General features: G+C 38.3%; 1 protein-coding gene across 3 annotated transcripts in view; it reads left to right on the top strand.

Annotated features, from left to right (window-relative positions):
* The window catches only part of OSBPL8 (oxysterol binding protein like 8), a 49,774-nt gene that overhangs the window by 6,842 nt on the left and 16,474 nt on the right, over nt 1-26,458 (top strand). Inside the window, exons 1-6 of one of the 3 annotated variants that reach the window (XM_062492044.1) lie at nt 1,565-1,619; nt 2,356-2,490; nt 17,780-17,850; nt 21,185-21,265; nt 22,069-22,170; nt 22,866-23,069. In XM_062492044.1, coding sequence (XP_062348028.1) covers nt 2,400-2,490; nt 17,780-17,850; nt 21,185-21,265; nt 22,069-22,170; nt 22,866-23,069 — 549 coding nt within the window. In that variant the 5' untranslated portion in view covers nt 1,565-1,619; nt 2,356-2,399. Of the gene's footprint in view, nt 1-1,564; nt 1,620-2,355; nt 2,491-13,524; nt 13,667-17,779; nt 17,851-21,184; nt 21,266-22,068; nt 22,171-22,865; nt 23,070-26,458 lie in introns of those variants that run through there. The other 2 variants (XM_062492043.1, XM_062492042.1) reach the window with 2 other exon arrangements.

Genomic DNA, 26,458 nt, shown 5'->3' with positions numbered 1-26,458 from the left:
GTATTCTATAGGAGGTGATACCTTGGCTCTTTTCCTACCAAACAGAGTTTTTCTGACAGTTCTAGGAGTTGTTGCAGGACCTAATTGACTCCTAATGAAGGAATATGAATTTTACAGCAAGCTTGAAACTTGTGGTTCTGTCAGCGTGACTGAGTCACTACTGCTGAGCGTAGCTTTAGTAACATTGGTGTGCAGAGCTTGCTTATGCTCTGGGTTATTGGCAAGTACTGCCTGAGAAATTCTTGCAGTGAGACAGCTTAGAGAAACCTTTGGAATTCCCAAAGCTTAAAGCTCAAAAAATAGTTAGCAGTGCTATATGCTGCCCATTCACAGACAACCTTTCTGCGCAGGTTACTCAGGAGAGGGTTGCTAGTGCAGCTCCTGCTGTGGAGCCCACAGCATCAGCTGCTGCGGTGGCACAGGGGCTGGTGGGGGCACCTGTAGAGCACAGTGGGCTGAGAAATCCCATCCCTGCAGAAGCTAAGTGGCCAGTGGCTCATCAAAAGGAGTTTTCAGCTAGTTGGCTGAAAGTTGGTCCTCCTTCAGTGCACTGTACACCTTAAATCTTTAAAGCAAGTGTAGCTCACTCTCCTTGCAGTGACCCATTTTGTGCAAACCTGTAAAGCAGCTGTTTCCTTACTCCCCTTTTATTTTCACATACAAGACCTCCTGTGGTACAGTCCCTTCCCAAGACTTCAGCAACTGCCCTCTTTCCCTTACTTGTAGCTGCAGAACAATGAACAGCTAGTTTGGTACAACAAGAAGTGCAAAATCAGACACTACTTCAAAATACCAGCCTTCTGGTACTGATAGACTTCAATTCTGAACTGGTAAAATAAGCTCGTTGCCTCCCTTGTCCATTTCCTCACATATTTTTCCTCAGCAGCAGTTCACATAGGGTATAGTTTGTCTGGAGCAGAGTTTTAGATGGCTTATCTGATGTAGAAAAATAATATAGGTGGGTGTGTTGCAATCTTTGCATTCTTCATGGAATCGTTTAGGATGGAGAACACATTTAAGAACCATCAAGTCCAACTGTTAACCCAGCATTGCTAAGTCCACCACTAAACCATGTCCCCAAGTGCTGCATCTATACATCTTTGAAATACCTCCAGGATTGGTGACGCTTTTCTGGGCAGCCTCTTCCAATGCTTGAGAAGCCTTGTGATGAAGAAATTTTTCTAATATCCAATCTAAACCTCTCATGCCACAACTTGAGGTTGTTTCCTCTTGTCCTGTCACTTACGTGGGAGAAGCTACCTTTCAGGTACATGTAGAGAGCAGTGAAGTCTACCCTGAATCCTGTTTTCTCCAGGCTAAACAACCCCAGCTCCCTCAGCCATCCTCATCAGACTTTTGCTCCAGACCCTTCACTGTCTTCCTCTTCCTTGCCCTTCTCTGGACACTCAAGCACCTTTTTATTTTTTTTCATACTGCTTTGTGTTCATTCCAGGTTTTGCTACAAAATGTTTCCACTACTGTAATAAGAGTAGTGATAAAGCTAAGAAGGCCTTTGTACTTTGCAGAGTCCATCCAGAGAATAGAACTTGTTTGGTTTGACTCAAATCATCTGCTGAACTTTTAAGGAAAGCTTGGGAACTCTTAAAATCATCCATGTTGTAAGTTCCAGTCTTTTCTTTAGTAAATATTGCTTGTTTCCCTCTTTGAACACGTTGTCAGCATATCTGCTTTCACATGACAGGTGTTACAGTGAAGTCATTCTTTGACTATGAAAAAAGGTACAGTTTTGTTGTGTGCAGCTTAATGAAATGTACAGAAACTGTAAAACAGGATGGCTGGCCAGGTGATCCTAGAAATAAGTTAGAAGATACTAGACAAATCTTTCAGACTGATGAGGTTCAAGGAAAGTAACTCTTCTGCTTTAAGCCTTTGCCTTGACAGAATTTGTAAATGATTTGTATCGCTAGATTTGTTTCTTGTGATGTATATACAGACATTCGTCTTAGCTTTCTGAAATGCTGGTACAGGTTGATCTGGCAAGGTGTTTCGTGGGTTGGCTGAGTTGTGGCTAGTTAAACCAAAAGCTATCACAAAAGTGGCAAAGAAAAGTATTTCAAAGGATAAACAACAGCTCAATGCTGATCTGTTGAGTATCAGCCTTTCTAACCTCATGTTTTTTTCATCTTTTGCCTCATGTTTTAGACTAGTCTTACTGGCTTCTTTCTGCCATCCTCTCAAAACCAACTATCTGGTTTGAAAACCTCAGTATTTAGAATTCAGTGTTTCACAGCGGAGCAGCTGAATACCAGTTTCATAAATAACAGTGAAGTTCTTAATAGAAATGCATCCACAAGCATACAGCATCATTGAATGGGCATCCATTTTGTATTTCAGCAGTGGTAACAAACAGTGATGAACAGCCTATAACTCCAGGAAAAATGAACCAGCATCAGGGGAAAGAAGCCTATTTTACTCCAACCAAAGAGTTACTCCAGCCATGTCTCAGTCCAGGAACTGCCCATAGTCATGGTAAGACAAAGTTATTTTTACAGATGTTTTAAAGAACTTAAATTCTGACATTAATTATCTGTTCCAAATACTGGTTCAAAATCACTGCCTTTTTACAATAAAGAGGTAAGGAGGAAAGCATTTTAAAATTTTGTATGTAATTATTTGTATCTTTATGTGTTAATCTGAAATAGGAAAGAAATGCTTTGTATGATGCACTAGTTTATTAAGTCATGCAATGATTTGTTTGATGGGAGAACAGTCCACGTGATGGTAAATGGTTATTTGTGTGTAGTCCTGTATAACCCGCAGTAACATTCTTTTCTCAGTATTAAAGTTGTGTCTTTATGCAGCAGTGTTATGATGTACCACAGGTGGAACTTCTGTGGAAGGATACTTCAGCAATTCTACTGAAAGATCCTTCTCTTTAGAAAAAGGAAAAAAAAAAAAAAAGAGAAGGCTTAGCACTGTGTTTTGCCAGCTTTCAAGTGGTCCCTCTGCCTTGATAAACCTGCTGAAAACAAACTGTGGATCTATGAGAACCTACTGGATGGAAAGTGAAACTCATTAGTAGACCTGACATGCTTATAGACTATTGAAGAAACAAAAAAACAAGTGATAGTTGGTCTCCTTTTGCTTATTTGCATTTGAAACTACTTGTATTTATTGCTTAGGAAGTTGTTGGACATCTTTCTTGGGGTATGTGAAGTTCTTGATGAAAACTTCAGGCTCTTAACATTAATATTCTTTTCCCTTTTACACTTGACAGCCATGCTAGTTATTCATACTTTGTTTAGTTTTTTTCATGAGTAGTGTTCCTGACACGGATTTATACGTTTAACTGGTTTTGGTATGAGTCTCCCTAACTGCCATAGCTTGATTTGTCAAAATAATGATACCAGTGTTTCAGTGTAATAAAGGCAGTGTCTTAGGTGACTTTGAATCATATTCCTGTTTTCCCATTCAGTTCTACCAGATGAGAAAAAAGCTTTGAAACAAGGACAGTTGTTGTTGTTGTTGTTGTGCTGAATCTGACAGTATTTTTGTGTATTTCAAAGTTGTTATGGTAGTATTTTTGATACTACTACTACTATGGTAATATTTTTGATTTTGTGATTTTGATACTACTACACAGCTAGATCAGATATGTTTTCTAATTCCTGGTGTTATCTCACTGGAACAGCGCTTGATGTCCTCTGGCTTGTGAAAAGCTTAGTCTGGAAATATTTTCTGCATAACATTAATACAGCTTGTTTGTAATTTTTATTATGTTGAAAGAACTTTCGGTTATTTTCTCTCTGTACTGTGTTATATCCTTTACTAGACAAATGCTGGAGTTATGTAAGTGTGTTTGAATATTCTAATCAATTCTTCCTTTTAGTATTGATGTTCCCACTAAGTTATAGAGTCAAACTGTTGGGTTTTTTCAGGGCTTTCACTCATAGGAGAATCATTAAAATGGGCTTGAAAAGCACTAAGACTTGATTGTCCTACATCAAGCTCCTTGCAGATATTAAGTTTTCTTTCCAGATTTTTTTCCTTAATATTTCAGGGCTTCTGTAAGTGAGTTTAAGCCAGTTAAATGTATTAGTGCCTTTTTTAGCATCAATCATCAGTGACTTAGTTTTCCAGGAGCACTACTAGATATAATGCTGTATTTTTATGAAACAAGATATTTGGCTTGCATTCGATTTCAGTAGAGAAATGGTACAATGTGAGCTAGGCTTCAGCAACCCACAATTACTGTCTTGCAGCCTGTCTACAGCTTGGAATGTGAGTTTTATGGAGTGGGTTGACCAACATTTAAAAAATCAGGTGAATATGCAATGGTAGTTATTACTATGGCAAAGTTACAGTGCTGGTGAAAATGTGAGCTTATTACATTGGAGAAAAAGAGATGTAGTGGAGGCCTGGGAAATATGAAGTAGAACGAAGCTTAATGTGATGGAGTACTTGAGGCTGACTGTTGTAACTGAAATCCAGTTAACCAAGGTCTTTATGATGTGCCTGTGGTACATTAAAATGAGATAGGAAATGTTCGGACAGAGAATTTGAAAGCCATTATAAGGAACTTAATGAAAATACTTTTAGTCACTGACACCTGAAGTCATCCTTAGGAGATGAGTAATGTAAATAAACAGTTCAGTATCACGTTAGGCACAGAATAACAGAGTCAAAACAGAGAAATGTATGATACCATCTAGAAAGAACTGATTAAATGTATGCAAGGGAGGACTGTGACACACTGTGACTTAGCTTTTGATGCTGGGCAGCTGGATGTTGTTGCTATTTGGCCACTTTTACCTAGGTTGTTTCCTGCTGCCTGTATAAAAAGCACCTGTGTTGCAAGGCCACTTTGACATAGAACTTGTAGCTCAGAACCAGGTGAGTCGGAATGAAACAAAGCCTGTGATGGGGCAGTCTGTGGAACAACCAGCACTAACTTCAGTGGTAACATGGAAACCACCATGGTGGCTGTCCAGCAGCTGTCTGGGGCAAGCAAGCTCAGTGACCAGTTTTGGGAAAATCTGCTGGAACAAGCTTAATCTGTGCCATCTGCTTGTGTTTTAAGTAAGGTCCTAATGACAAGTATTACAAATATGGTTAAAACTACATGAGTGTTAATGTGAAGGAGGGGAGGTAAACATTTAATATCAGTTTGAGCCACTGACTTCCTATTTGGAACGAAGAGAATGTACTATGTCCCTGTAAAGCTGTAAATGTTATGTATTTTATCATCTTGCTGCTGTGTATAAATACTCTTTTCATTTCTGACTATAGCTCTGGATTTCAGAAAGCTTCTATTTTCCTGTACTTGGTTTCTCAGTTTAAGTCATGTCTTCCTCCTCCCTCGCTCCTGTCACTCTTGTGAGTAGTATGTTGTCTGAGACAGAGATAGGGATCTTCTTGGAGTCCAATACAGATTTATTTTGTAGAAGTAGAGTACTGTTTGATCTGGCAGCATTGTCTAGTGATTGTTCAGCAAAAGTCTGTTTAATAAGTCACTTTTCTGCATAATCTTTGCACTGCTTTACAAAATACTTTTAAGATCTTTGAAGTTATGCTGTCCTTTATTCTGAGGCTGCAGTAGCTTACCTGTGAGGCTACAGACTGGCATGTGTAGGTGTGGAATCACACTCACTTCCATAGGAGGCTTTAGCAAGGTTGTTTGATGGAAATACATTACAAAAAAAAAAAAAAAAAAAGACTTTTTTTTTCCCCCTGTATGATTTTAACTTGTTTATGTGGAAAGTTTAGAATTTTAGTGACTGAACTAACTCGTCCATATATAGCATTGATCCTGAGATGGGCTTTTAATTTTAATTTTTGTGGATTTAATTTATTCCTGCCTTGCCCACTAAGTATTTAACTAGAGCATCAGAAAAGCCTAGTTTAGGATGGTAATGCTACAACTAATGTGTGTTGAACATACTAAATGATTATACTATGTTTGTTTTTCTCAATATTTTACTTAGACTTGTCAGACCTGGAGTAGGACCTAAATAATTCAGTAGCCTTTTGATGGAAACTTTAATGAGGTTGGGGAGTTAGCTTTATCTGTGAAGCTTTGCTTATGTTTGTGGGATGGTGTGCCTTTAGGCTCTAGTGGGCAGCATGGCCTTGCCAACTCACCTAGACTGTGTTTTTAAAGTGTAGTGCATATACATGTTAGTACTGCTAAATCATCTTTCATTTCTAGCAGCTGACATATAAATAGAACGATGCTAATTTAGCTCATTTTCTGTGTTTGCATTCAGTGGTTAAAAGTGTTATTAACTATTAATGAACAAACAACTGAATTTTTATTGAGCTTATTTTGGAATGTTTCCTTTTCTAGCCTAGCATGTGACCAAAAGGAATAATTGACAAAATTATTTTATTGCAGTTTAAAAATTAACATTAAAAATGCCAAGTACAAGACTGAATGTTCAAAAGTTGTAGAGCAGAACTCTGCTTGCTGATGTCATCTGTTTATGTCAAATTATCCTTGGTAAATTGAATTCTTGTAAGTCTTATTAATTTGGGCATACTGATTTATTTCTTCCATGAAATGAATTAATGCAGAAATAGTGATCACATAAAATTTATTAAAAAATCAGCTGTCTCCTTATAAATGATTAATAATGTTTTAACTTACCAATATTTTCTTAAAACATATTTCAAACCTTTTATATAGACAGCATAAATTATTAAATGGCAATATTTGTGGTAAATGGAGGAATCTAGTTAATATAGTATTACTGAAAATTCTGTAATAGAATGCTTGAAGATGTCAGACTCTTCTGTATTTTTTTTTCCTTGTCTTTATTCAAAACATCAGTGAGATGTGGCTGAGGTGAAAATGTTAGTCTGTCCCTGTGGGAAATGTGTGCCCAGAAGGTGCCTGACAGGAGATGAGAAACAAGATCTGCCTTTCTTTTCCAGCAGAGCAGTAGTAGTTGTTAATTCAATTTGCAGTGCAATTAAAAACATAGTGTTACCTGCCTGAGAAACAGAAGTGGCTTAGGTGCAGGGAGGAGGGTTCACAGCAGAAACAAAATTACATGTCTGCCAGTGATGATGATGATCACCATGAACTGGAAGGAAGTGAAGGTGATTTTGGGGAAATGAAGGCATTTGTAGCTGTGCTAACCTTGTACTTTAAACAACTCCGGTAGAAACATTTAAAGGATATGCTAGTGCTAGGATTTTAATCTGCAGGATGGTGCATTTTTGGAGAAAACAGGAATTTAACTATTTGGTAAGTGAGAGAAGGCTGAATGTTAAGAATAGGCATTTTCAAGCAGTAGAACTAAAGAACAGTTATTAGCTGTTGAAGGGATGAAATGCCTTTGGAGCCTTAATGTTCCAGAAAATATCAAACGCAGATGTTACTGACTGTGTACCCAAGACAACTAACAAGTTAAAGCTGATTTGTTGTTGACCTGTGCAGCTTGCAGCTTTAGAAAAAAAAACCAAGCCATTTTCAGTAGTTTGGCTCAGCTTGTCAGCGGGAGCACAGTTTGTTACAGTGGGCAGTAACAAAGGTCTTGGAGCTCCTGACTCAGTCATCCCTGTTCCGGGCTCCTGGTAGTCAGTGTGCAGGAAGCCCTGGAGATACAGCAGTGCGTCTCCTCTTAACCAGCTGTCAGTGGAAGGCAAATTACTGTGGACCAACAGAAGCAAAGATGCAGCCCTGTGACAGTGAACTCGAAGCCTTTTCAAAGTATTGGCAAGTCAACCTGCGACAGACACTTGGCTGTGGTGCTCTGGGCATGTTTCTGCCAAGAGGTCACAAGAGCCTGCTCTTTCATACGGATACATGAGACTGAAGCCACAGCAGAGGGGAACTGCCTTGGAGCTGGGGAGGGAAATCCCACTGCCCATAATTGCAGCAGATGGATCCATAGAACACAGGTGCAGCTCTAACTCCACTGGGAGTTGATCACTGCTTAAATGCCAATTAGTACTGTTATTTTTTTTCCTCCAACTAGTGCTTTCAGTGTGTTAATAATTCTTTTTGATAATAATAGTTGGCTTGCAGAAGGCAAAATCTTGCCAATCTATCTGGTTCCAAACCAAGCTGTTTCCTGGATGGTTGGGTTATATTTTATCTTTAGTAGTGATTTCTGTTTTTCTTTTCACCTTTCCTGTGAGTTTGCTCTCTACATGTAGGCTTAGTCATGGAAGTAACTTCATGCAGTCTCCTGTTTCCCTTCATTATATCTGTTCTTTCCATAGAGAAGCTGAAGAATGGCTAAATAACTTAGTATCTTGACACAGTAAGAACAATTTATTACTAAGCATGTTGTGCTTTGTTACTTCACTTAATCTTCCTGTAAGTCTGTCTTCTTTAGCAGTGAGATAATGAGAAACTGTTAAAAGTCTACTTGAGGCTCTCCAAAAAGCTTTTTTCTTAATACTTGGATATTAACAATAAGTGTTGCTTCTGCAGTAAGGCACCTTCTCTGCAGAGTAAGTGCATTTAATGTCTTAGAAAAATACTAACGCTTTTGATTTCTCCTGTCACATAAGAATTCTTTTGAAAACCTTGGAAGCCCTCATGCTTGGAGACTCTTGGTCTTTGTTGTTTTATTAGGATGCATTGTAATTTGTCTTGCCTTGCTTTTGATGATGAGGAAGTATTTTGTAACCAACTGTGTGTGGGAGCCATGGACACTGGTTGATCTTTAGGTGGTATTGGATTAATGCCTGTTGTCCTGCTGCAGGGTCCTGAGCCTAGGGACACAGCTGGTCACTTTTCAGATTTTCGACAGAGTATGGAAGTGAAGCCCCAGTTCCACAAAACCATATAACTAATTCAGCTTTAGCAATGATTTTCTTAAATGGGATGTGAGTGAAGCTCTGGTCACAGTAGGAGGAAGGAGCTTGCACCCTAAATAATCTGATGTTAGTTTGTGTTGTAAAACTGAATTTCTTGTAAAATGTTTTCAGTTCTGCTGTGTGTGGTTAGTCTCCTGAATACATTATCCTGACCTCCTGTTTCTTACTGTCATGCCTACTCCGGCACATTCCTCTCTGCAACTCATTGTGTTTATTAGGACTTGCCATTTCTGAAATGCTACTCCACCCAGTATTTGTAGCTGGAGTAAATTGAATATAGTGCTTTCTGTGTGGGTTATAGCTTTATGGAAGTGTGGTACTGGGCTTCAAAGGCACAGCAGGGCTGACTGCTGTGAAACATCTCAAGCAAGTTCTTTCTTCATGACAGTCTCTGCAGGACTGGCCAACGTGAACCTGAGCTGTGACTTGGAGAATTTCATAAGGGTTGAGATGACAGTGTTGAAACCTGAGCAGTGAGCAAAGCTATTTCCTCCGTATGGGAGGAGCTGAGCAGGCTGTTAGCAAGTGAGGAGGTGCAATCAAGTACAGTTGCCAGCGGTGCCTGGGAAGCCTTGGTGGTCATTCATCACCACTCTCAGGCTTGCCTCTGGAATTACTTCTCAGCTAAACTGCACTGGACTTGGAAATAGCAGAGAACAGAAGAATATTTGGTGAAACAAGTTTGCCTCTCTCAACTACTCTCCAACTTGTAACCCCATGGTTTAGGTATATTTTTTTTTTCTGAATCAAATATCAGTGCTGAAGGCAAGTATATCTTTAATACACTTTTTATTAAATAGGAAAAAAATGCTTTTACTTCAAATCTACACGTGAAAATCAGGTGTTGGATAAAACCTCTGTAGATATGATAGTCTACCTGTTTTCTTTTTCTCTTTTCTGCATGCTGCAGAAAGAGTGTGTTTATACTGCATGTAGAGAATTATTTATGACCTTTTCATGGACTGGGGGGAGAATTCTTCTGGAAAAGGTAGTAATGTTTAAATGTCAGGGCAAATTACTGTCAATTGCAGGGCATGTCTAAGAAGCTTCTGCCTTTCTCTATGCCGAGCTTTCCTTCCTCTTTCTTTTTTCTCTAGCTTTCACAGAGTTTGGTTTTAAGAAGATTTTGGCTTTTCCTTGGGTATCTGTAGGGGGAAAAGGGTTATTTTTTTACATTGCATCACTAGACATAGTTGTATTACTGCATCAGTATCAGTTTCTAGAATGTGCTAGTTACTCTAAACTTCTAAAATCTCTAAAAAAAGGGTTATTATAGTGAAAATTTCTCATTTTGGTAGTCCAGATAGATTTGCTTTGAGTTCAATTTCATTGAATTCATGCCTTTACAATTTAGAGAGGTAATTTTTGTTAAGACTGTGGTTTTTTTCAGCTGTAAATATTTTTCTATTGGAGAAATGTTTTAAAACTAAAACCAGACTTTATCAGGCTTCTTCACAAAGTTGTCGGACCTCCATGTATCTGCTCTTTGACTTTGGTACACTGAGATTTTGCATTTTGCTCCAGGTAATATCCTGGAAGAATGTCTTAAGCACGGGATTAGGATTGGTGTTTCAGCCAGTGTTTACTATTTACGATTGGAGAAGCCCTGGTTGATTCACCTGATGTGAGAAATGTGATCTCTCCTTTAGAAAAATATATACATTAAGTAAGTTTTTCTCCTCTAAAGAGATTGACTGAGAAAGGATTCTTCCCCTAGTGCTCCCCCCTCTCCCCCCTGCTCTGAGATACATGAACTAAATATTTCAGTCATCTTGGGATTTTTGTCTTCCTACTGATACAGGTTTTTTATAAAACAGAGGTACCAGGAAACTATTTTTCTGTTTCAGTAGCATACTTCATCTAGTGCCTCCTGTCATGACTTATATATTCGTGTACAGATACACTGTCATGCACCTGATGCCTTTAAGCTAAAGTGCAGATATTTCCCTATTTATGCAGGCTTTTCTGCCATGTCTGACTTATACAGTTGGACTTGGCTGTGGTTCTATTTGTGAGTGTCTAAAACGGTGTAAACTTCTTAGCTGTGTATGAGAATGCATTTTCTAAGTACATAAATTCTTAAAGCACTCAAAACTAATACCAGAAGGATAGAAAGCTGCCTGGGATGTTATTCTAAGATCACAAAGTCTGTTTCATCAGTAGATGGACCTATTCTGTCTGAATTTATTTTCAGGAAGGAGAGAAGAGGAAAAAGGATTTATGGGGTTTTTTGGTCTTTGGTGGGGGAAGGAGGGAGGAGATGAAGGAGGAAGTTTAAATTAGATTTTTTTTCTTTTCTTCCTGTGTTGTATTGGTGAGACAGAGTCATATTTTGGTAAAAGGCTCAGAGCCTGCCTCTCCTGTGTTGCTGTTGGCTTAAGGCAGAAGGCACTTAGAATACCTGGATGACGGCTTCCTTGACTGGAGAGAGCATCAGAGAGGGGAAATGTAACATTATCTGTGTTGAAATTCTTAATTTTATCTACCCAGAGTTCAGTTTCAGTTCTAAGTGGAGAAAAGGGCATAGGAAGGAGAAAGAGGTATTTTAATCTGTTCCTGTTTACAGTTTGGTTACATGAGCGGTGTCAAGGGACCTGAGAGGGCATGGAGAGAAGTAAGGGAAGGCCTTCAGGATTATGTTGTTTCCCAAAATCCCTGGGAATACAGCCACTCCTTAGTAATGTGAACATAAGGTGGCAGAGAGTTGTGAAACAAGCTGGTGGGCTGGCAGGAGGGGCCCAGCAGTTGGAGGCAGGTGCAGACTGTAGTGTGCAGGTGTCTGATGGAGGAACCTTCCCTCCCTTTAGACTGTGTGACCCAGCCATTACAGTAAGAGAGAGACATGGAAAAGCTGGATACAGTGTTCTGGGCAGGGTCACAGCCCTGACTCTGAAAGGGGAGATAACAGCACCATTAACTGGGCAACGTAGGTCTGTAATGAGAGGATACAGTTCCTTCTGTGTGTAAGGGGAGTTCTACTGCAGCCTTCTCTTGATTTTCACTAGGGAAACAAACAAACAAAAAAAAAACCAAAAACCAAGATGTATATTCTGAATTGATTTGGACCAAAGTATTTTCTCTATTTTGTAGTTAAGACAGATTTGGAGAGGTGATACGGAGCTGTGTTTATTAAAACAAACAAAGCAAACAAAAAAAAACCCAAATAAAACCAAACAGAAAAAAAAAAAGTAGTTCTCCCTTCGTGCATTTCCTCCTCATTGCCGCACCACTCCACTCCTCTAGTTTTTTAGCTGCTTTTTCTGTTCCTTTTGGGACATCTGGACAAGGGCTGTTTCAACTGAAGGAAGTGTGACATGACTGGATAAATGGAGACAGGCTTGAATACATGATGCTTATCCAGTTTTCCTACTCTCTGTGTTTAAATTCATCGTTTTTCATATAGCATATAATGGTTTCTGTTGATGTCTATCAATGCCTCATCTTTGTTTTTTTCTGGTACATCTTTTTACCCTGTCATATATTGGGAAGTTAACTACACTTCTTTTTATATGGAGTAAATAGTATTATTTGAGGATTAATCATGTTCGTGCTACTATTGATTTAATTTTTGGTGTGTGATTCACTTTGTAAGAAAAGGAGACCTCTAGTATAGAGTAAGGTAAGAGCTCAAGTTCTTATTTTCAAGGCAATTCTTGGTGTCCCATTGTCCTGTTTTTAGTAGAGAAGGTTTCAAAGCCTGTGCTGTCAGAAGTCAGGTTTGATGGGGAAAATGGGACCAGCAGAGAAGTGGCAAATGGAAGTTCCACGTTTGCAAGAGCGTGGCTGTGCCACTAGTCATTGTGGCAAAGAAGTTGCCCATGTGACAAGCAGTGGATGAAAGTGGTTAGGGGGAGATTATTTGGCTTTACATTCTGGTAGCTGCCAGGAGGAGGAGTTTGAATCAGCAGACTTCTAGTCTTGAAGCACAGTTTACTGGAATATTTATTATGTTTAAAATTCAAGCTGGCCCATTTAAGTGTTTTATTCATTGAATAAAATATTTGGGGCATTAATAATAAAAAGCCTTTTTGTGGAGATTATTTAGGGCAGCTCTTCCATGAGTCAGGCTGGTTTGTTTATTAAAAAATTGGGAGAATTTTAAGATGAAAAAGCAATTGTCTCACTTTTTAATGAAAAATAAGAACTGAAGATGTGGAGGCCATGGCAGTCAGTTGACAGAAACCACTTAGGTGAGTGCCTGAACAGGAAAGTTCCACTTGGCTGCGTAATGCAAATGACTGACTCCCTTTTCAGATTCCCATAGTGTACCACAATATCAAACAGGGAAGCCACATAGCTCATGAGTTGTCCTTTGTGCAGTATAAATTTGGGACTTGAAAGACTAAAAGGAACTTGATTTAGGGAATACTTGAAACATAAATACAATTTTTGTGTGCTTAGAAATGAGTAGGACCAAAACTGAGAGGTAAGAAATAAGATGTGGTGTGTTTGCCAGAAAAAAGGAGCTGAAGCAAAGCCATTCCACTTTAAGCATCCTAAGGGCTTTGATAGAAGACTATAGCGTTGCTTGGCTTGCTGCTGATTTGGCAGCCTCTGTCTCCTCACTGCATTTTTCATGTGCGCCCTTCGTTTGTTTCTTTTCTTTCCTCTTTTGTATCTTACTCATCAGAATGTGAGGTAAAAGGCTGCTACTGCAACACTCTTGCTCCAAGCAGCTTATGCTAACCAGCTTTCACAGAGAACATAATCCTTACACAAACACGTTAACTCATGAAGGAAGAAGGTCCAGTGCGACGTAGGTTTTCTTCATGTGCTGGGATTTCGTCGGTGTTTTCTCCAAGAGCTGATGGCCGAAAGCTCATCCGGAATGCTTCGTTTGGTGGATATAACGAGCTCTCTCCTGCTTTACCAGGTTTGTTTTGGCCTTGCATTTCTTAAAATGTACAGAAGCAAATATAATTTCCACCTCAGATTTTCACGCTCGAATGAAAGTAATGTACTGAGATGTCGGTAGAAATCAGAAAGAGTATCACTTGTGTGCATTTAGATAACAGCTCTGTGTAGTGGCAAGATTTGCAGGCAGAGAAACAAGTAAGTTAGGTTTTACACTGCCACGAATGTCACTTCAAAATGCACTGTTGTATTTGAGACTGACTAGATGTTTGTTTTGGTTGTTTGGGCTTTTAGGACTGAGGTTCTGTGATGTGGTTTATAAATGCCTTCCTCTCTTGTACTTTCCACTGGCCCCCCTCCAGCCCCCCCCACTACACACACATAATAGCTCTGCTTTAAAATTGTAAGGTACAGCAGAAGGTTTTCATTTAGCTGCAACTGCTGGAAAATCTGCAGGCTGGTCATCAATGGTTTGACATAAAATGACAAGATGGAAAATGAGAGCTAAAAACATAGCCTTGCTAAACTCTGTAGTGCAAGATTTTTGATGCCTTACAACCGCGAAAGGGCTTTAATCTCCTTTAGCTCAGATTTGTTGTTTCGTGAAAATCAGTACTGGAATATTGAAACTAATTTGTAGGTCATTGCGTGTCATTGTTCATAATGTGCACTTCTGACATAGGTACCTGAATTTTAGCAGTGTATTTCAGAAAGCTTCAGTGCTTAAAAATGTGTTACAAGGTCACCCATTCCTGAAGGGGGACATAGTACAAATTGTGCATTCTTTCCAGAGTTGCTTTGGATGTGTGATTTGTCTTGTGCATGCACAGAGGTGCACTTTGTTGTGTAGCCCCACAGGGCCAGGATGATGTGGGGAAGGAAAGAGGGAATAAAATAGTTTTCACTTTCTCCTGCATGCCTCTTGCAGCATGGCTCACTGATTTTGTAAACCCTAGTTCTGAAGCCCTGGAGCAGAGTTGGGTGCAGAGCATGGGGGAGGTTGCAGACACCGTGTTTTATTAAACTTGTTTTATCCTGGAATGTTTCCTTTCACTCTGTTTCAGGAAATTATTAGCCTTCTACCAAGAGTCTAATACTGAGTTTTATTCAAGCTGCTTTGCAATAAAAGATCCCAAAGCTTGAAAGCATGGGGTTGGCAACTAGACAGGTACTTCGTACCTTTAAAATAAATATAAGGAGTCTGGTAATTAGTGGGGGGGGGAAGGAGTCTCATTTTGTATTTGTTTCCTTTCTGTATAGAATTCTGCAGTTAAAGCTGATCACTGTTCATAAGCAGACAATGAATGACTAATTAAAATACAGAGCAAATGGAAAACAGTTTTTAAGGAAAAAAAATCAAGTGTGTACATAGAATTAAAAAATGCTTTGTCTTTTGGACTCTTCCATATATCTCTGAAGAATTTCAACATCCCTAACATGTCTAAAGAGCATTCTTTATATACTCTTTCAGATTGGTGTAAGCAAAGAGTAATTGTCTGTTTTAAATATACTCATGTATAGTTACAGTGATGACAGTCTTCAGGTTTTTTGCTTGCTTTTATTTTTTATGGTGCTTACAAAAGAAAACACTACTGTTAGAAAATACATAAAAGGACTTTGCTTACTTTTCTGGTTACTTTGCTTTCAAAGTCCATGCAGGAATCTGAATTAGTTAATATGGAATTGTACTCTTAAATCTGGTTGTCAATAAGCTTTTGAAACTTAGTCAGTTAAAAAGATTATGGTTCCCTGTGTTCAATTCTTTAGAAAGATTTTTCTGCTATGTTTATTGTATAGCACCAGTACTGATAATTACCTCATAGTTCTTCCAGAAGCATTTTCCAGCTCAATTATTTGTTCCTCAAAACTGTACTTGCACACTAGTAATCAGTTCAGGCTGTTCCTTTCTTTTCCCTTGGAAGTCAGTAATATTGTTGCTTGGATTGCTATTTGTGATCTTTCCAGGCATTGCATTGGTGGTTTTTCTTTACTGGTTTTTTTTTCCCTGTATGGTTGAAAAACAGCCTGCAGTGGATAGTAATTATTTCTTTTATGGATAAAATAGGTCTGACATTAAAAAGTAACATGGTTATTTTCTGATGTATTTGTCTCATGTATCATAATTGCAGATGGTGTTTATTGAGAGGCACAAAACCAGTATTTGAGATGTAAGAGTTATGTGTTCGGTTTTGGTTTTTCTCTTCCTTCAAAACTGATTGACGGGGCAGATTGTGGGTGCAACTTCAAAAAGTATATGCTATGCTTGAAAATTTAAAAATATTACCTGTAGAAAATGTGCTTTTGCATTTGGTGTTATATAGGAGATGTGGCTTCTACTGTCTGGATTTTTTTTTTTTTTTTTTGTGGATTCCCTAGTACTACAAATCATCCACTTGTCATGGTACTTCTTCCCCTGTTTTCAAATAGTCTTCTACATTATAAGTTTTCATTAGCTGAACAAATCTGTTGCAGGTGTGTTGGAAAAATTTTAAAATGAAGGATTTAATGAACTATGCCCAGGTGGGGCTTCTATGAAGATGTGTGAAAGTTGTTTGTAAAGGCATGTAGGGTTTCCTTTCTGTGAATGTAAAATATGATGTTTTAGTGCAGTATATAATTTTTAAAAATCTGATCTTAAAAAGGATTATCTGCACAAGGTAATAAAGGAAGAAAAATCCCCAAAAGACTGATTACCAGACGAAAATCAAGAGGAATTTTGAGATTTCTCATGTAACCTGGAGATCAACCTAATGCCCCTTTAACTCCATCAATCTTCCCAGGATGTGTAATTGTGACAAATGAATCAGTTCTGTCTTAGGGTTTCTAGGTGTTATAAGTTGTGGAAGGCTGAAGATAATAACAAAAAAAAAAATAGGAATTCCTACTATAGACAAACAACCCAACACTGCTACAGAAAGTAAAAATTCTTTCAAAGCTCATAATTTCCCCTCATATACCCACATTCCCTTGTAGAATGTGAAATCAAGGAGTTTCTTTGGTAAGCCTTCTCATTTTGGGGATCAGAATATTGATTTCTGTTTCAAAGTTGGGACCTTGCCCAGAGGGATGATTCAAAGCCCTGGTGGTGTCCATGTGTGCAGTGTGCCTGCTGGTTCCATGTCCGTGGGTGCAGGGTGTCCCTGCTGGTGCAAGTGCCCTCTCATGGGCACAGCTCTTGGACATTCCTGTGTCTGTTCTGAAATCCATGCATGACTTCGTGGTCTCATCTGCCTTCTCTCCAGAGGGTGTGTAAATGATGGCATGCTGACTTACTCAGATAAATGCATTGTGCAGTTTGTTTTATTCCTGTTTATAGAAGCTTTATGCTGCCACCACCCTTTTCAAACAAAATGGATCAACAAGTGAGATGTGTCTTGTAAGCACAGTAGGTGGTTTTTCTGTGAGAGGGTACCAAGTTCTCAGTATATGTTCTCTGGCACATAGCAGTTGTGTGGCAGCAGCCATACCAGCTGTGTCCCTGTTTTCCACTGTCGCACAGACACCCACCTACTTTGCTTTTTGGATACTGGGGGGAGTGTGGGGTTTGTCACAGAAGAGAAACATGGGATTTTGACAACTGTTTTAATATAAAGCCTTGTAGTTATGCTTCTTCAGTGTCAAGTTGAAAGTATAAATTCAAGGCTAATGTTTTCAATTTTCTTGCAAAAAAATCCTGACTGATGATTTTAGTCAGATTTGCTTTCATGTTGGTGGTATTTAACAATTAATTAGCTACAGAAAGCTACGGAAATGAACAAACAAACAAAAAAGGGCTTTATTTAGTGCTCTTCTCTGTGCCTGAATGTATGCAGGTAGGGGAGAATGTGAAAATAAAAGGCCAAAAGTTGGCATGTTATATTTGCAATTCATCAGGTTATTGGATCAGGTACAGCATTATCCAAATACAGTGGCCTGTTCTTGCCTCTTAGTGGCAAGTATTCAATTAGTGTATATGGTAGTAGCTGCTGTTTTCAACTGATGAGACAGATTGGTATGTATTTGTTCTTTGAAAATTTGATTTACTTGTACTTTTTTATGGTAAACACATTGGCAAATTTATTTCAAAAACTAGTTCTTATACATTTTGTTAATGAATTTAAGTCATTTGCAACAATACTGTTTTCTCTTTAAGGTTTTGACAAAGGGAAGGACGATGCATCACAAAATAAAGATGATGCAGCGTATTCTATGTCAAAAAGCAAGGTAAGGAAAACAACCTCCTAACTTGTCCTAAAAATGTTGGTGTGTAAAGGAGTTACACATTTTTAATTAAAGGCAAATGTATTTAATTTTTATTATAGATAGTCTTGAAGATTACTCTTCAGATTCAGCTATACATCGAGGTTAAAGGGAATCTCTTAATGTAGTTCCCACGATGACATCGCATCCAAATCTGTGGTTCAAAGTAGTGAAAATTAAATATGAAGTCTTCTTGCTGTTTTGGAGTGGGGTGTTGCCTTGACATCAATTTTAAATTCTCTTGCCATAGAGTTTAAGGGCTCTAACTTACACAGCTCTGTGGTTTTCTATATCCTACTAGGATGTCTACTGTCTTTTAAAGAGGCAAATATGGTAACAGACACTTAGATTGTTGGAGTGGAGCAGGTGGGGGTTGCTCTGGAAGGTGATGACTTCATCTAGAGCACAGCTAGCTCCCAGGGAAAAGGGGGAAATTCCTGCTTTTTGCTGCTTCTGCACACCGCTGTTCCCATAGCCCTCTGTCCTGGCCACAGGCAGCCACACCCCTTGGAGATAAGGTTTGCACTCGAGGTCTTGACAGATTTTTCTGTGTCATGGGATATATCAGAGCCATAAAGAGAAATATTGCAAAGATGCTGAAGGAAAGTGAAGACACTTAAAGATTATAGTAGTATTTCCAGGCTTAAATGGTGTAATTGAAATTGCAATGGGATAAGCAGTTTAGATTCTACAGCTGATGCTGCAGTTTTGTGTGTTGCCAAGCATTTCAAACTGTTGATGTCTTGCACGTGACTAGGAATCACAAAACTTCATATATTTTTGCTTCACTGCGTCCTGGAGACCCACTTGTCAGGGATTTCAAGGAAGTATACTTTACCATCCAGCTTTCTTGTGATCAAAATATTTATATTGGCCCAGAAATCTCAAAATCAGTTTGACTTGGAAGTCAAGTTATTATGATCTTGTTTGACTTGTATTTATTCCAGACTCTCAGGAATTATTTATCTTTCCCTATCCAATTTCCTTTTTCCTGCCCCTTATATTTATCTTTTTTAGTTCTTGTCTTAACACGATCTTAAGTCTTTGGGTTCTTTGTTGTTACATTTTTTGTGTCTTTCTGTCAAAGATGAGAACAATATTATTACTTCTGCTAAAATATGTTTTTATTTGCCTTTTTTTTTTTAAATTGTTGCACATGGAGCTTGGTTTTACTAGTGGAAGTGAAATAGTCCTTCTTCCTAAGGGGGAATGGAAAAGCAGTGATGGGACTTGCCTGGAATCTTGTACCGAATGTACCTTGCTGGGAGTTACAGCAGGTTCTCTCAAAATGTTTTCTTCTAAACCTTTTATCCCATCTGCTTTGTGTAGGTAAAACAGTTTAGAAGGTTGCTGGCTTAAAAATACACAGATCACTGACCTTTTTTATAACATGAACAGTTAAATGTAGACCTTTGATTAGTGTTGTATTAATGAGCTTTAAAACTGAGACAATGAGAAAATGAGTTTTTGTAGCTTGGGAAACATACTGGTTTGGGGCTTTTCTATGCATGACCTTTAGATTGCCTTAGCTTTCTGTTAGTGAGCAAATAGAATATTTATGAATGTTTTGCCTAAGTTGTTCCATTATAGCTTGCATAATGAGTTCATTACCTCTTCTTATGTGACAGAGATAATAATTTTCCCCCTCTTCTGTTACTACATTTAGAGTACTGTATTTCCCTTAAATTCTAGAGAGAGGAATTTAATTTCAAGTTGTGCATTCATCTTAAAGTGAAATTTTGTGTGTCGAGAACATAGCTTTATTACAAGATGTTTCCTTCATTTTTTCAAGACAGATACAGAAGTTATAGAACATTTACCTATCATTAAAATTTTTTGAGCTAAAATTACTTTTTGCCAGTTATTGCACATCTTTTTTACAGTAACTAAGTAGACTCCTGTAAAATCTTGGTTCTGAATTAAAGATGTAAAGTAGAATCCAGGTTAGATTGTTCTGTACAGCTTGTGATTCTTTAGGCTTTGTTTCTTTTGTTTGAGCAGCCTGTGAGTTAAGAGAATGCTCAAGTGCACTGTTTTTATTATTGCTGTAAGTTTTACTCTAAGCTTGTATATTTTTTGACTGTTGTTTTATAGTATTCCAAAATACAAATTCAGTGAGTAGTCTTTGCACTGTAGTTTGAGATTTGACATGTGGAATGCCTTGAGGGTCAGTATTGATAAAATGTCCTTGAATTTGAATTAAATACACAGTTAAGAATGTAACATTGTTTTTTTTTGCTTTGTTTTGGTTTTTTTTGTTGTTGTTTTTTTTTACAATGCAGAAATTTTGCATCAACCAGGCTTATGTTTTAGTGCACATAGAGATACAACTCTGTAGTTTATCAGAGGTTTGTATATAGTGAATACTGACTCAGTGTCCTTTGCTTTCCAATAGGAATGGTATGAAAACTCTCTCATAGATGCCTCTTACTCGTCTTTCCCTCCTTTTTTTTTTTCCTTTCCCTAGAGAGTGCTGTTCCCAAAGTGAACAGTGGCTTGAGTTCCCTTTCAGCTAGTAGGCAACAAACCGCTGGGAGTAAACTTTGAACCTTACAAGACATAGGGGAGAGGCGGGGGGAGAAATCATGTGGTGCTGAGGCAGCTCACTGTCCTGCATCAACAAGACTTGGGTGTCACGAACAAACCTGGGTCTTGTTCCGGCCTGACACCACCATGAGCTTCTTGAAGATGACTTGCAAAGTAATCAGAGCGTGGAATTAGGGTGCAAGGAGCAGAACAAGTGCCATTAGTGGGCAGTTGTGCTCTGATGATTTCCAGAGCACTGAATCCTAGACTGCAGAGGCTGTCTTTTCCTTCATGAGTCACAGGGTAAGTGCCTCTATAGCTGTCAAGTTGTGGAGCAAGACAGCTGATTCTATATTCTGATTCATATATCCTGGGAACGACTTCTGTGTTAAAACACGTGGATTCTCCTAAAGCATCCTCTCTCTGCTAAAATAATGCCTAACTATTCAAGCATTCTCTCTCTGGTAACAGTCTACATGAGCTAAATACATACTGTGTAAAGGTCAGCTGCTTCCAAAGGAACCTCAGACTTCTTTCCCAGAAAACCCTTACAGAAAGACTCCATGGATAGGTGGTGAACAACTCATGTTAAAAGTTGTGAATTATTGGATTGTTTGGGTTTTTTAAATGGGGGAAGCAGTAGAGATGTGTGAGGGAATGGGAACCTTGCCAACATAATTGCACTTGAAACACTTGCTTAAGTGCTAGCATTGGTAATATATTCTTGTATCTATCATTGTCATTTATTTATTATGTGTGTTGTGAATTTCAGTCTGAATCCAAGCTTTTCAATGGCTCTGAGAAGGACATCTCTCAATCTGCAAGCAAACTTACAAAAAAAGAATCTCTCAAGGTGAATTCATTTCCTAGTAAATCCTCATGAACTATAAGTGCACTCACATAGTTTTACCTTATTCTCTAATGAGAAAAGAAAAATGCCAGATAATGATGAGACTTGGGGAATATTTAAGTATTGTGAGAAGTTGTGCTGTTGAGTCTCTTCTGTATTTATTTATTTATTTTATTTTTATTGAATAATGGCATCTGTAATACAGTCTTTAAGATGGCACAATGTTGTAGAATAACTCAGAAGATCATAGGTTATTTCAGATTGGTAGGGACCTCAGGACATCTACATTCAGTGAAATGACAAATGGAATTATGAAAATAGCTATTTGAATGCATTTCTACTGCCCTCTTCCCCCTGCACTGTAGGAAGACCAAATTCCACTGTTTGGTAGATACCATTTCAGGAGAGACATAAAATTATTTGGCTTTAAATGAGGGAGATGAATTGCTGCAAATTTCTCCTGGGGGGGAACATAAATGGTGGGTAAAGACCAGAAATGAGATAATGTACCTGTACATTGGAACTTGATTTGGTTTGTTGTTCCTCCCCTTTGATTCTTACAGGAATTTTCAAGTCCTCAGTTTTAAAAGAAATTTGCAGAAAAATCTGAAATTTGCTGTGTCATAGCTGCTCTTGAAGTAATTGTTCACACTTTGAGGTCAAACTGTTTTAAAGCTATTTTTCTGTATCTGTATTGCAAATTGAATTTAGCAGGCTTTTCCTCAGCTTGTGTTGGTTGATACCTTTTTGTGCTGATAACTGGCTTATGGCCATGACATTGTAAACATTTTCATTATTACTTACAGGTTCAGAAGAAAAACTACAGGGAAGAAAAGAAGAGAGCCACTAAAGAATTACTTAGCACGATCACAGATCCCTCAGTTATTGTTATGGCTGACTGGTTGAAGGTCAGAATCCAAGTGTGAAACCTGAGTTGAAGATGGAGCAGTTAGTTGCTTGCTGCTTTCTGGCCAGAATAGAAAAGGCTCAATCTTTTACTTGCTGTTAATGTTTTTCTACAGGCACAGCAGCCACTAATTGCATCCCAAGGGTTCTGTGCTGAAATCCTAGGGGACTAATAGAGGAATTTAGTTCCCACTTACTGCAGTCACCCTAGTCACATTATTCTTGTGTGCATAGCCATCCACTTGGGATGAGTTGGCTTTGCAGTTCTCATTTTGTCCTTCTCATTTTACCCTTTGAAGTGACTCTGTTACATACGTAACAATTGCAAAAATAATTCAGTCAGATATTTCAGTGCAGGTTTCTTTGTGTATTTCTGGTAGTTCTCCTTTCCTCTCTTAAGAACTATCTGGTACTGCTATCTTAAAGAGAGCAGTTGATATTATCAACAGTAGTGCAGTAGAATTGTCGTACTTCCCATATCTGGATGTGTGCATACCCATTTGTAGAACCTAGTGTTCATTAAGACAGAAGAACAAGCATACCTTTATATTCTTTAATAAACCTGGGTAAACTTTTAAAAGACCTGATAAAACTTGCTCTGAAATAAAAGCTAATAAATTTCAAATCTAGTTTTGTAAAGCGGGATGGTTTTGGTATTGACTTCACTGAGATATAACTGTAACTATTTATCTTCTAGATTCGTGGTACCTTGAAAAGCTGGACCAAACTGTGGTGTGTACTGAAACCAGGAGTGTTGCTTCTTTACAAAACTCCCAAAAATGACCAGTGGGTAGGAACAGTGCTGCTGAACGTTTGTGAACTCATTGAGAGGCCTTCTAAAAAAGATGGCTTTTGTTTCAAACTTTTTCATCCTTTGGAGCAGACCATATGGGCTACAAAGGTTAGTGGTAGCATGCATGGTTTTTAAGGGATGACTAGCATTAATCAGCTGCAAGTAAAGACAACCTCAGTGAAAAGCTGAATTGTGTTTTGTGTTTCAACATCAGTGAAACACATTGTGTTGATTCTGAATATAAGCCCTCAACATCTAATCCCATTCATCAGGAAAAGAATTTGATTTATGCTGCTCTGTGTACTTAAAGAGCTTCAGAAGTGCAGTGTGCAACAGTTTGCCATTAACAAGTTTAATGCCATCACTGCAATCACATAAATTAAAGGAATGAGTGTTTGACATTATATTTTATGTCAGTCAGATGTGAGAAATTAAGGTGAGATTTGCCAAAATGAGAGTTTTGTTATAAACATTTCTTGGTGTCCAGCTCTGTATTCATGTAATGAAATGAAACTTTAGTTCAGCTTGCTTGTCAGAGTCAAAAAGCAGATTATTTGCTTGTGCAATAATAGTTCATATTGCAACTTGTTAGCCAAGTCTGTTCCTTTTCGTTAGGATGATAGGAAGATAAGTGTTTTCATTCAGTTCTGATGTCTGTTTGCCTTGTCATACATGGCATAATATTGTAAACAGCTCTTACCTGTGTTGAAAAGCACAGGTGTGTTCTGCAGAGCAAAAGCTTATTTCAGTATCTTCTGAGGATCTTAAATGCTTGCTCTTACTCACTGTTTATAATCTGATAAACTATTTTAGTCCTTGTTTTGTGTTTACGTGTGGAGAGGGGATGTGGAAGCACAGCACAAGTGAACATATTATCATTCTAAAATTAAGTCTTGCTTTAGGTGAAATTACTGTACAGTATTAGGACCCTTGTTATAATTAATTAATTATACCCTCTAAAATATACATCTTACAATCACACAGTAGCTCTTCTAAATCTTACTGGTAAGATGTATTGTCACATCTTTAGAATGTGCTGTGTTAAATTTGTCATGCTTTTCTTAAGGAATTCAGTATAATTCCTGATGCTTGTGGTCATTCTGGATTGTGATCATTTATCAGTGTTATCTGAATTTACCAGATTTGGTTCAAATAATTGGTAGTTTCTTTTGAATAATTTTATTTTATTGTTGCTTAGGCAAACTTTTCAGTAATTAGTGGTGATCTCACATTTGCAGAACACAGACTCCATATCCTTTTCCGAAGCTATAGCATTTGGTGTTAATGTGCTTTATTTATTATGTATATACATACATTGCAAAGTGGTGGCCTGTCTGCAGAAGATCACAAATCAGTCTTATATTTCTTTATTGCTTGGCAATGAGAAATGGATTTGTTTGTTTTTTGAACTAGATATTTAGAATTTAGAGGACATGCCCTACCAGATTTTTACTTTTTTAAGGTAGGTCAAATTTTGAACCTGAACAAGTTGATAATTGTCCATTCTAAATGTGCTGAGAGCTGGAGTGGCGTTTGTTCATTTTGGTATGGCTATTTGCAGTTGAGAATTACTGGATTCGATTAGATAAAAGGCCTTTAAGTTGAAACACTTTTCTGACTTGTTTACCTAGTCAATCATAATGTCCTAGTTACAGATTTATCATCATGAGGGCAACTTGCATAAGTGGAATATCAATTGACTGATCTAGAGTAGATTTAACAGAAAGAGCCTGAAGTCCAAGGCAAAGTGAGCCTTGTTTGCAGTTAGTACAGAAAGATAGCATTGCAAAAAACATGTTTAGAGGTATAAGTACTGCAGAAGATTTTCTCACTTGAACAAACTACCCATGGTGTGTCCTTCTGGCAGACTGCAAATTCTCTTCTGCAGCAGTTTGTGGCCAGTCACTTCACATGCTCCCTTAAGCCTTTTGCTGTGGTCTTTGATGTTCCTCCTGCACTCTGAGGTAGAAGATGCATTGTACCTTGTTCATCTTCCTTGTGTGCCTGGTGCTGATGCCATCTCAGTTTTCTGCAATTAATAATTAGAGAAGTTAATGCAAATAATTTTTTTCTGTGTGAATTTAGTCATGGCTGACTGCATAGCAGTTTTGATTGTTGTCTTTGAAACAATGTTCATGGCATTTCAGTTTTCCTGGCATGAATATTCTGTAAAAAAAAAATAAACTTCAACTTTTTTTAATCTAATGGAAATTTTAACTTGACTATTGGCCTGGAGTAGTAGCATCGTTCCATGAGAAACAGAGACAATCCAAATAAAGTCACCCAGCAAGCAGGAATTAATGTGCCTATTGTACAGATCACTAACTACTGGAAATTGGTTTTGAAACCATAATGGGTGATACCAAAGAAAAGTATTCAGTGCTGTTGGAACAGTAACCAATTAGAGTAAATCAAGATCCACGAGCAATTATACAAGTCAACTTACTTAAATCTTTGCTAAAAATTACTCACTTGGTTTTAATGAATATATTGTTAAAACACTTAGGGAGTGTAACTTCCTTGAATTCAAAAAACAAGAGCAAAACCAGGCACTAAAACCACTCCTCATCTCTAAATGGTAGTTGTTTGGTACACAGTAAGTAGCATACCCTAAAGTGCCCACAGTACAAACCCAAAGGGCAAATCCTGTGAGCAGAAGTGTGCCCTTAATCTGCCCCAGTGTCCCATGACCCAAGGGTTTCAAGGCTTCTGGTGGCTGAGGCCTTTGCACGGTGCTGGCTGCACCCCAGCATCTCTCCCACCCCTGCCTGGTGTGGTGCCATGGTGCTCTCCCCTCCTCAGGTGGCACTGGGCTTCTTCCCTGTCTTCCTTCCCACCCTTGGGCTGAGGAGTGATCATGCACTGGGGGTGTTCCTCTTGATTCTTGGGGCCCACTAACTCCTAATCCTGGTGTTGCTCCTTCACCAAGGACTTTTTGTAGGCACACCTTTCCACTCTCTCAGAGGAAGGCTGAGGTTTGGAATCTTGTTTCTAGCACCCACTTGCTGTTACTCTGCACTGACTCCTTGGGAGTTTCTGAACATCATTTACACCAGCACTAGCTGGTCTGTATTGGTATTTAAGTACCGCCAAGACCACTCCTTTTCCCGCTTCTTGCCCTCAGAAACGTTCTGGCTGTTTCATTTGCTTGCTTCTAAAATTACCTGCCTTTATCTGCTTTTGCTCAAAACTTCTGCTGGCTTTCCAATTCCCTCTTCTAAGTCTTATATTGGTTTTCCATTAGGCTTCTCTGGGGGAAAATCAATAAAGATCAAAATACGTTAACTCATCAGTTAGGCAGGCTTAACCCAGCTTTCAGCGATAGCTTCAAGTATGTTTAATACAGCCCTCTTTGCCTATCAATTGTCTTAAAGTTACCACAGATAAACTTTTTTTGGAAGGGACTTAAAATGGTTATTTAACATTTTATTCCAAAATGAAGGTTGACGGAAATGGAAAAGTCTTTTGAATTTATTTGTTTTAAATGTGAAGCATTA

The sequence above is a fragment of the Cinclus cinclus genome, chromosome 4 (assembly GCF_963662255.1).
Source record: "Cinclus cinclus chromosome 4, bCinCin1.1, whole genome shotgun sequence".
Classification (NCBI taxonomy): Eukaryota; Metazoa; Chordata; class Aves; order Passeriformes; family Cinclidae; genus Cinclus; species Cinclus cinclus.
This window is presented reverse-complemented; position numbering and strand designations above follow the sequence as displayed.